Source organism: Podarcis filfolensis (assembly GCF_964270895.1).
Source record: "Podarcis filfolensis genome assembly, chromosome: 7".
NCBI lineage: Eukaryota > Metazoa > Chordata > Lepidosauria > Squamata > Lacertidae > Podarcis > Podarcis filfolensis.
Genome location: NC_139603.1, coordinates 84,419,371 through 84,430,468, shown reverse-complemented (window position 1 = coordinate 84,430,468; position 11,098 = coordinate 84,419,371). Strand labels below are relative to the sequence as shown.

At 47.8% G+C, this 11,098-nt stretch overlaps 1 protein-coding gene across 2 annotated transcripts in view; it reads left to right on the top strand.

Annotated features, from left to right (window-relative positions):
• Positions 1-3,030: 3,030 nt before the first annotated feature.
• Positions 3,031-11,098, top strand: part of KCNK9 (potassium two pore domain channel subfamily K member 9) — a 92,600-nt gene continuing 84,532 nt past the window's right edge. The window contains exon 1 of one of the 2 annotated variants that reach the window (XM_083622149.1): positions 3,031-5,085. In XM_083622149.1, the coding sequence (XP_083478275.1) occupies positions 4,443-5,085 (643 nt within the window). In that variant the 5' untranslated portion in view covers positions 3,031-4,442. The remainder of the gene's footprint in view (positions 5,086-11,098) is intronic. The other variant, XM_083622150.1, reaches the window with a different exon arrangement.

Below are 11,098 nucleotides of genomic sequence, written 5' to 3'. Positions count from 1 at the left end.
TGGGAACCGTAAACCAAAACGTCTGGGTGGCAGGTGTGGATAGCCATGTGGCTATGCCTATTCAAAACCAAGAGCCAATGTGGTTCGAGTCTGCCTGGAGGTCATCTTTTGGACATGGGAGCCCAGCACACCAAGGCTTTCATCCATGAAGGTTGGTTGTATGACTCACTGTTAAGAGGAAATAATTCCACATATGTAGCAACTTTGGTTTATAATTTGTCCCAAGACTGAGACTTGCACTGATGTCAAGCAGTGAGCCTGTGTCCTTGTGTCCTTTGTTCATTTTCACCTCTGAGCTGCAAGTTGCATCATCTGTGATTCAAATGCACTGCAATCTCTGCATTAGCCTATGGTATATGGGCGTGTTATGTGGTTTATTATGTTTCTATGTGGTAAGCCGCTCTGCAGCCTTTTGACAAAGGACAGTGATTTATGGAATAATAATTATAATAAAAATGTGACCTTTGATTGCAAAATGTGGCTCTCATCTGCTTTCTAGCTTGCATCATTTATACCCCACCCATTTGTCTGGGTTTCCCCAGCCACTCTGGGCAGCTCCCAGCAGAACAGTAAAAACACGATAAAACATCAAAAATTAAAAACTTCCCTAAGCAGGGCTGCTTTCAGATGTCTTCTAAAAGTCAGATACGTGTTTATCTTCTTGACATCTGGTGGGAGGGCGTTCCACAGGGAGGGCGCCACTACTGAGAAGGCCCTCTGCCTGGTTCCCTGTAACTTCGCTTCTCGCAGTGAGGGAACCAGCAGAAGACCCTCTGAGGAGTACCTCAGTGTCTGGGCTGAACGATTGGTGGTGGTGGTGGTGGTGGGGCAAACGCTCCTTCAGGCTGTTTAGAACAGGCATCCCCAAACTCAGCTCTCCATATGTTTTGGAACTACAGTTCCCATCATCCTTGACTACTGGTCCTGTTAGCCAGGGATGATGGGAGTTGTAGTCCCAAAACATCTGGAGGGCCGAGTTTGGGGATGCCTGGTTTAGAGCTTTAAAGGTCAGCACCAACACTTTGAATTGTGCAGTGTGGGATGGGCTCAGTGGTGCTTTTAGCAATGTATGAATATGCACTCAAGTTGTTATCTTTTCCTGGGCTCTGGTCCTTTTGCCTTTAACAACCTGGGGACTGTCTCACAGATGGCACAACTGCAGAGTCCTTACTACGTATAGCCTTCACACCCTGCAGCTGCAGTCTATCTCCACGTCCCAATAAGTGTATTTGCACAAGGCATGCACTTGCAGAAGGGTGTTGGCCACATTCAGAAGTTAAGGATTGCTCATTCACTTTATTAAGAGCTGAATACTTTTACTTTTGCTGCATGCAGTGCCTTTTTTGTTTGCTGCCTGCTTATTTTAAAGTATGACTTGCTTTATATTTTGATCACATCTTATTATTAGCATCGGGTTTAGAGAGAGGGAGGGAGAGATAGATAGATGATAGATGATAGATAGATAGATAGATAGATGGATGATAGATAGAGAGTGCTAAGAAGAAGGGATATGAAGCTTGTTAAGCAATCAACCAACCAACCAACCCACATAGGGTTGGGTCTGGACAAAGTCAGTTATACCTAAGTAACTTTGAAAGAAGTGTCATGACTGACAAGTCCCGTTACTTTCAGTGGGGGATAAAACACCCAGTCCTATACACGTCTACTTAGACATACACCCCATGGGGCTGTATCCAGTACTAGCCCTACTCAGAGCTCTTGCAATTCATGAGCATGACTGTTTTCCGCCCATTTATTTCAGTGGGTCTGAGTGAAACGTCATTGGCTACAGCCCATTTTCAATGGGACTTAGTCCCAGGAAAGTGGAACTAGGATCGCAGTCCCATTGAGCTAAAAGGGGCTTACTTCTGAGGAGGCATGGGTATGTCTGCACGATCACAGTGCAACTGGCCAAGTCTGGATCCAAGCCCAGAATGTGTGAAGGTGGCTCAGAATTTTGAAAAGAAAGCAGGTGACATTCTCTCCAACTTGCCCCAATTACTTAGCTTCCAGGCCACGGAAAGTTTCCCTTGCTTAGTTTCTGTCTGCTAAGAGACACAGCAGCAGTCCCAGAATTAAATGGTGGCAACCTTAGCTACATCTTTGTCCAGTGGCTTCATTCCCAAAGACCAGAAGACTGCTACGCCTTGGCAAAGCGAGGGAAGGGAGTCCCCGGTGCCTGGATTTTTGCACATCATCTGTCTCCCCCTCCCTCCAAATCCCCTTCCTCCAGCTCGCAGCTTATTTAAAGAAGAGGAGCAGAATGGGCGGGGCCACATCTGGGGTGGGCGGGGCCAGAGGATGTAGAGAATGAGTGAGTGAGACCGCGGACACCAAGAGAGCAGGTCGGGACACGGCAGCCGACGAGTTCCAGTTTTTTCCAGACAAGGTGGGTGGATGAGAAGAGGGAGAGGGCGGGCGGGCGCTTCTCCGTCTGCGCTCAGAGGCAAGCGCTGGGAAGGGCGCTGAGCAATTGAGGCAGGCGCGCGGTTGAAGGAGGTGGGAGACTCTCCGCCGGCGACAGCTGGCTCGCACAAACCCCACCGCCAACTCTTCTCTGGGGCTGGAAACATCCCAGGAGATGAAGCCCAGCCCAGCCCGGCTTGGCTTTGCGTTGGGCGAGGAAGGAAGATGGTGATGGAGGAGGAAGGCGCGCACGCCACCCCTCCCACTCCCGGTGATGTCAAGCAGTTAGGACGCTGGGGGGCAGCTTTGTCGTGGGGGAGGCAGCCTTAAAGAGGATACGACCCAGAACCGAAGATATACATAAACACAGAGCCTGGTCCCCCTCACCCCAGGCTCCAAGATCCATAATTTCTCCAATACTTTGAGTCTCATTTTCTGGGGAGTGGGGTTGGGATGGAAGAGTGTCAAGACAAGGGGTCCTGCTCCCCTCCCCCTCCCCCTCCGTGCTCCTCCCCCTTCTGAATCCTGATGGCTGTTAACTCTCTCCTTTAAGGCAGGGAGACTGGCAAGACCAAGTGCCTTCTGTAGCGCTCTCATCTTCGGCTTCAGGCAAGCCCATCTTCCCAGTGTCTGCGAAAAGAGCAAAGGAGCGTGGCGCACTGGCGGGTGCGACCAGTCGGTTCCCAGACGATCCCACGCGCGACCGGGAGATTCCTTTGCATCCTTGGGCCACGCCTCTCTCTCACACACACAATCTTCCCCCTCCCCTCCCCCAATTATTCATTCATTCCACTCCTTCCTCCGGCAAACGGCAGCCTTTCAGATAAAGGATCCAGAGGCAGGCGCGCACCTGTCTCCCCAGAAGACCCAGACTGTCTGCCTTTTACTCCAGCGAGGAGGAGGAGGAGGAAGAGGAGGAGAAGGAGAAAAGAGAGCGAGCGCGCCCCTGCCCTGAGTCCGACTATGAGACCCCAAAGCCGCAAGCTGACGTCTGAGACCGTCTCCTTCTTACCCCGGCTGGTCTTCCAGATCTTCTCCTTCAGCATCGTCTATCTGTTCCAGCGACAATCGCCCTGCCCCCAAACGGTGGGCTCTTCTCCTCCCTCTTCCCCTCCAAAAGCAATCTCCCTTCCGAAACAGTAACAGAAAGGGGCTGGCTGCATTAAGAGACCTCCCCCCCGCGACCCCTCCCCAGCCAAATCGCGACTGACCCTAAAGAAAGCTGGACTTCGCGAACTTCGCCGCCGCCTCCTGCCCCGTCTCCCCGCAGCCACGCTGGTGGCTGCAAAGCAAAGGCTGTGTGCGCTCTGTATGATCCTCGTGGCGACTCCTGGAACGATCTGCCTCAAGATTGCTGCTGATCATACTTGAAGGCTTTGCTCGAAGGAAGCAGCAGCCTGCAGAAGTGTGTGTGTGTGCATGTTCGTGTGTGCCTGTGCGCGTGCCTGGTGAAAATTTGCATCATTTGGGGGTGGGGGAGAGCCGCCGTGGCGCTTGCAAGCTGGTCAGTTTCCTTCCCCACTTACCGGAAGTTCTTTCTCCGTTCCAAAGAGGCAGCGCCCCAAAAAGAAGTCTTCTTGGGCCGTGGCTGATGCTGTGCCGGCATCCTACCGGCGCACACCTGGACCGACCACATCTGGAGACGGGACCAGTTGGCCTCTCCCGGGAGGGACAGCTCAGTCGCACATGGATTGGAAGGGGCGTGCCGCCGTCCCGCCGCCCCTCTGATGGGACCCCTCTTCGCGTCCTTAGCCCGCTCCCCCCGGGGCTCGACAAGTGCGGAATAAACCCCAACCCGAGCGGGGAAGGGCGATTGCGGGGAGACAGGTGGCGGGGCGGGCACGATCCGCTCTCCCCGACGGACTCGACTTCCCTCTTGGCTTTCCCTTGCTAAGAGGGCGGGAAGGGAGTTTTTGGGAGTTTGGGAAAACTGTGGGCGGCGGCGTGGAGGGGGGGACCTGCCTCTGGTCTTCGGGCTGAGCCTCCTTTCGACTCCTCGGGTGGGCAAGATCTGGTTTCCTGAAGAGGTGCCCTTGATGGCCCTGCGCGCCGGGACAGCTTGGTTTGGACAGGTCTTGCGCAGAGTTTGCCGGCTGCAAGGTCCGTGGTCGAGACGCTCCAGCAGCCTTCTGTGCCTGTCCGCCTCACAGGAGCCCGATCCGCGAGGCGGAGAGCAGCAGCAGCCAGAACAGCAGCGGCGGCAGCAGCAGCCGGAGCAGCCGCCGCCACCGCGCTTTCAGCACCAAGGACAGCAGCTTCCCCGAGGAAGCCCACCGAGCCCCGCCAGGCGCCGCTTGCAGCTCGCCTCGCTCGGCGGCTGCCTCTGTTGCACCCTGTCGGATCTCCGGGCGGCCAGGGGGGGACATGGTCCCCTCCGTGGGCCCTTCCTGGCGGCCATGAAGAGGCAGAACGTGCGGACCCTCTCCCTGATCATCTGCACGTTCACTTACCTGCTGGTGGGGGCGGCCGTCTTTGATGCCCTGGAGTCCGACCACGAAATGCGCGAGGACGAGCAGCTGAAAGCCGAGGAGACCCGGCTCAAGGGGAAGTACAACATCACCAACGACGACTACCAGCAGCTGGAGGAGATTATCATGCAGTTGGAGCCCCACCGGGCCGGGGTCCAGTGGAAATTCGCAGGGTCTTTCTACTTTGCCATCACAGTTATCACCACCATAGGTAAGTCCCCCGCGCGATGCCGGGATGGGTGCGAGTGGAAGGTTTGAGGGCGCCAAGAGTTGAGAAGCTGTGAGATGCTAAGGAGAGGGACGTCGGAAGGGAAGCTTCCTAAACTTTGGGTGCTGTTCGGTGCTGAACTGCTAACACGGAAAATGAAATATATCTGTGCGTAAAAGCATGAGTAAATGTGATCAGACTGCTCCAAAGGTTGAGGAGTTATGCAAAATGAAAGCGGGTTACCCAGGGAAAGATGTCTACTGCGAGGTGGGTGAACTGATGATTTGGGGAGCTGGGCAACTGTGGGATTTGCAGGGTAAAACAAAAATGGGTTTAGGAAGCTGTGCAGTGGGGATTGGTTCCAAAAGTTGGAGAGCGAATGACCCTCCCTTTCCTACTCTATTAATTTATTTGAATGTTTCAATTCACACTTGTTGGACATTAGGTCTCTCTGCCCCCATCCCCAGATTCCAGATTAAACCTTAGTAGAATTGGGTGGAGTGACTGAGAACTTCTGAAGGCAGAATTTAGCACCACTAGTAGTTCTTCCCAACTCAAGACAGGGAGACAACAAAATGATGTGCAAGTTTTTGCGCAATGATATTTGGAAGGTGATGCCAATAAATTAAGATTTAAAAGTAATTGAAGCTGCAATCCCAGGCACACATAACTGGGAACAAGTTCCAATGAGCTCAGTTGGACATACTTTTGAGAAAACGTATTGGCTTGGCTTGCAAGTCTCTTTTGAAGCTTGTTTTCACTCTAGGGAGAAAAAACAGCCAAGGTTTGTAAACTGGCATTGCCATTTACTCTGAAATAGTTCAATTGCACTACTCGGGAATCTTCACATTAATAGTTTGAGCACTGTAACCCAAGCCTTGGATTGCCATGATTCAGGGAACTAGTGGACCAGATCTTTCCATCTGATCTTTTGCTTTGGGAAGGGAGAGGCCAATTTGCCCCAGAAGTTTTCTTCTACAACAGTAGGAGTAGTAACAGGTCCTTGTCTGTGTGCCTCTCCTCTTGTCTAGTTGCAATCTCCTCCCCCTCATTTTAGAAGGCGGAGTAGACAGTCCAATGTGCAAAATAGTAGGAATCAGAGAACTTGCCCAGTGCTGAACGTAACATGACTTTTTAGACGACTGTTTTGTTGACAAGGCAGAGTTGTTTTTCTAGCAGTGTACCATACTCTTGGGAAAAGTGCAGAATCACCCAAATAAAGTTTTCCTCTCCTAAAATAAAATAAAATATTGCTTGACAGGATGAAAAAAAAAATCAGTGTATAGCCCATTTCATCCCTCAGGCCCTGATGAGGTATCAAGAGATAGGTCCTGGACCCTGGACTTTATTTTGTACTTGCTTTATTGCTTGCCTATTTGTATATTCAGATGCACGTCATGAGAAAATGAAGATGTTCTCTCAACATACACCACTAGCAGGTCACTTGAACACAATAGTTGGTTAATAATGCATGCACTATGTTCTGTTGGACAGGACACGAAGAACAGAACAACGTTATTAATTGAGACAGACACTATCATTACCGCCAGTGTAAACATTAACACACGAAGGAGCTCTCAGTTTTCAGCAGAATGTCCATTCCACCTTCTTATAAGCTGTCAGGTGGGGAAGGTGTGCAGTTCACTGCAGTAAATTGCTTGCTTGAGAGGTAATCTGACACTGGGAGAGATTTTGTAGATTATGCCTTTCTAACTTTGTTTAAAAAGAACATTTCTTTTGGGGGCCAAAACTGAGACTTATTTTGCTGAGTCTCCCCTTCACTTCAATCTCCCCCCCACCCTGTCATAAAGGGTGGAAATCAAAACCTGAATGCTTTGGAACAATCTTTGTGAAGTTGGGGGTTTTTTTTGGGGGGGGGGAATCAGGGAGGGAAACACAGCAGAGTATTAACCTCCACCCCTCTGCTTTAATTCTGATATTTTTCCACTTGCTGAATTTGTTCTGCTTCTCCAAGTGCTTTTATCGTTCTATACAGTAATTTTTTATCAGTTTTCAATCACAGTGCAATAATAGCCTCATTATAACAATACCAATTTATAATACAATTATTAAGACCAATCATTCAAATACCAAATTATATAATTTAGAAAAAGTGGGGCCCCCAACATGCTAGATTTGATGGTTTTCTTCATTTCTGTGTTCCAAAATTCTCCAAGTGCTTTTAGAGAATTAATTTGACCCAGTGTTAAAAATTAGTTCCATCTTTTATAATGTTATAATGTTTTAATGATTGTATTGAACACTGTCATGATAGTTTGTTGAATGGGTTTAGTTTAGTTTAGCTGGACCCAATGACATAACTTCCTTTCATGAGTTTCGGTACATCTGCTGTCTCTTAACTTGTGTATTTATTTAAAATTGTGAGTATATAATTGAAATACCTTGTAATATGTTGCAGAAGGATGAAAAGATTTTTGTTTTAAAGCTCTCAGTATACATGTTTGCCTGCCTGCATATTACTTAAAAATATTGGATATTTAGATCAAAAGCTTTCTTAAAAGAGCACACGGAATAATTGGAAGAAGCCTGGTGGAAAGAGAACTCTGAATTTAACCATGGGCATGACCTATTCAAAGGCAAACACTTTCTTGTCCCATTGATTTCAATGGGAGAGGTAAATGTTAACTTTGACTAGCTTATACCCCAAATGTGACTCACATCTCCATTGCTTAATTTGTGAAACAACAGGTGTCAAGGTTCAAATCAACTTGGAAGCCATGGGCTAAGCCAATGTGTCTGAATGCGCTCTTATTGTGATTACTTAGGATTGAGAAAAAGCACTCTGTTCATGCTCAAAGGCACTCTCCCCTCCATCCAGCCTGTAGGCATAGATTAAAAAAAATAAGCCAGATAGTTTTGAGTGCTCTTCAAGCTGGGGTATATAGGACCATTATCACTGAAAATCCACTAACAGTGCAATTCTATGCATGCCTGCTCAGAAGTAAGGTCCATTCAGTTCAATGGGACTTATTCCCGGGTAAGTATGTAAAGGGTTGCAGTCTCAGTAAGCTGCTGTCCTGCTGAAATCAATGGGACAAGTTGGCCTTGACTTAATTTCAGACCCATTTATTTCAATGAATATCAAGTTCTACCAACCCATGAGGACAAATTAACAATTTCTCACGTGTGGTTAATTTATACCTTTAAAAAGTGCTTCTGTTTTCTTTATTCCACTTCAGTAGTTTTAGGCCTTTAGAGAAAACACTTTTTTTTTAAAAAAAGTTATTTTAGAATAATCTGCAGTGACATCAAGTGTGCCGCTCGGCTGGGTTTTTTTTTTTTAAGTTTCTATTTTTAAACTAACCTTGAAGACGTCGCTTTGCACACACTTTGTTCTCTCTCTGAAACCACCTAAGTACAACTCAGGAAGAAAAAGCACATTTTATGCATTAATGAGAAGGCACCAAGTGCCTCCGTAGGGTACAGCTAGTGGGCTTTTACTAGCAAATGCAATCTGAAATTTCCATATTTTGCATAATGTCAATAAATACAACAGTTGGTTGTGTTTTCTGGATTGGCTTCTTATCAAAGGCAAGAAAATAAGAGTGTCCCAGAGGTGAGCTTACCCAGGTGCAGAATCTGACATCTGGCACTGAGCAAGTTGGTCGAGGTTTAGCAATTATGGTGTGTCTGTTCAAAATATTTCAACACCGCCGCCCCATTGAAAACAGCAAATATTTAAATCAGGCACAGGCAAACTCGACACTCCAGATGTTTTGGGACTACAACTCCCATCATCCCTGACCACTGGTCCTGTTAGCTAGGGATGATGAGAGTTGTAGTCCCAAAACATCTGGAGGGCCGAGTTTGCCTTATGCCTGTTTAAATTGTTCCAAAGTGCTGCCTATGTTCAGAAATCCTTAGTATGCCACCTTTTAGAGTTTCACTGTCATCATTTTTATTTGCAGAAACCCCGTCAGTGTATATGATGCTCTACAGCATAAACCAGTGTCCGTGCCCCTAGGAACATACAGTTTCAAGTCTGACAGGAAATAGAGGCACATAAGAGAGAGGAAGGGGCAAGGATAACAAAGAGTCAATGTGAGCAAACGGTGTTAACGCCTATCAGCTGTGTACACATCTGAATCACATTTACAACCCCCTCCAAAGAATCATGGGAATTGTAGTTCAAGGGTGCTGGGAACTGTAGCTCTATGAACTACAGTTCCCAGGATTATTGGGAGTGACTGTGTGCTTTGAACGCATAGTGTGTACTCAGCCACTGTGACCTCGCTGTAGTTGAGCACTAAAAGCCTTTGCTGTTGTACCTGGGGACCCAGAAGTGAAGTGATGGTTTCGTGAAAGAGAATCTTCGCCAGCTTTCCCAAGACCATCACACACTAAGGATCATCGCTGGTTCTCCGCATGGACCAATAAGCAGGTTGTATTCTCTCTTCCATCCTTGCTGCCAGCCCAGACCTGGGTTTCCTCAGTGAGGCCCCATCTACAGTATACATTTAAAATACTGTTTTAAACAGTCATGGCTCCCTGCTCCAAGAAACCTGGGAACTGTAGTTTTTTTTTAATGGCATGGAGAGCTTTTAAGAGAACCCTATTCCCTTCACAGAGCTCCCTGGGAAGACAGATTGAGAATTAAACCACTCTGGGAAGAGTAGCCCTGCGAAGCGAATAGGGGTCACCTAACGACTCTCAGCGCCCAACTACAGTTCCCAGGGTTCTTTCAAGGAAGCCACAGTTCTTTAAAGAGATATGATACTGTTTTAAATTGATAGTGCAGATGGGACCCAACAGACCACAAATTGTGACACTGTTTCAATGAAGAGGTTAGGAGGGCTAGGACCCTGTAATTTTTTAAGAGATGCAGCATGAACTACTTTGGTTTTTGACTGGAAAAAGGGCTTTCCGTGGCTACTTTAAATCTGTAGTGGTGTGCTGATGTTGTGATTTCTCCCCTTTTTTTCTTTTTAAGGTGCTTTCAATTAATTAATTTATTTTAAAATGTAAACCACTTGGAACTGCTGGAAAAGCGGTACGGAAGGCTTTTAATAAACAAACCTCAATTAAATAATAAATCAATCATTTCCAAGGAGGGATTTGAAGGAAGAGAGAGCGAGAGAGATGTAAGACCGCATAAAGGTGCTTCCAAATCCTTATTATCATGTCCCTCAAAGGTATTTTCGCATTTCACATATTGGCTTTTTCGCTGAGCGTGCCCTCACTCTTTCACTCTGACTAGTGCATGTATGTTTTTAAAGAAGAGTTTAGTTTGCATTTTGAGGGGTACGTCGAAAAGCAAGTGCAATGTTTGAAGAGGCTCCGCACTCGCTCTCATACCAGTTCTTGAGGCAAGGCATTAATACTCCCAATTTACAGAGAACGGAGGGACGTGGGTGGCGCTGTGGTCTAAACCACTGAGCCTTGGGCTTGCCGATCGGAAGGCCGGCGGTTCGAATCTCCGCAATGCAGTGAGCTCCTGTTGCTTGGTCCCATCTCCTGTCAACCTAGCAGTTTGAAAGCATGTTGAAGTGTAAGTAGATAAATAGGTACCTCTCCAGCGGGAAGGTAAACAGCGTTTCTGTGCGCTGCTCTGGTTCACCAGAAGCGGCTTAGTCATGCTGGCCACATGACCCGGAAGCTGTCTGTGGACAAACACCGGCTCCCTCAGCCAGTAAAGCGAGATGAGCACCACAACCCCAGAGTTGTTCGTGACTAGACTTAACTGTCAGGGGTTCTTTACCTTTACCTTTTACAGAGAATGGAACTGAGGTTCAGACTGGCCAACTTGGGAAACTGCTGTAGGTCAGTGGCTGAGTGACTCCTTTGCATGCATTAAGTCTCAGGTTCATCCCCCAGTCTGGGTAGGGCTGCCTGAAACCTTGGAGAATTGCTGCCAGTCCGTGCAGGCATTCCTAAGTTAGATGGACCAATGGACTGACTCAGTATAAGGCAACTGGCTATGTTCATAATTTGCTCTTCCTCTGTCTGCACATGAGTTGCAAAGATAAAAATAAGTGGGCAATGAAAAGGCTAGATG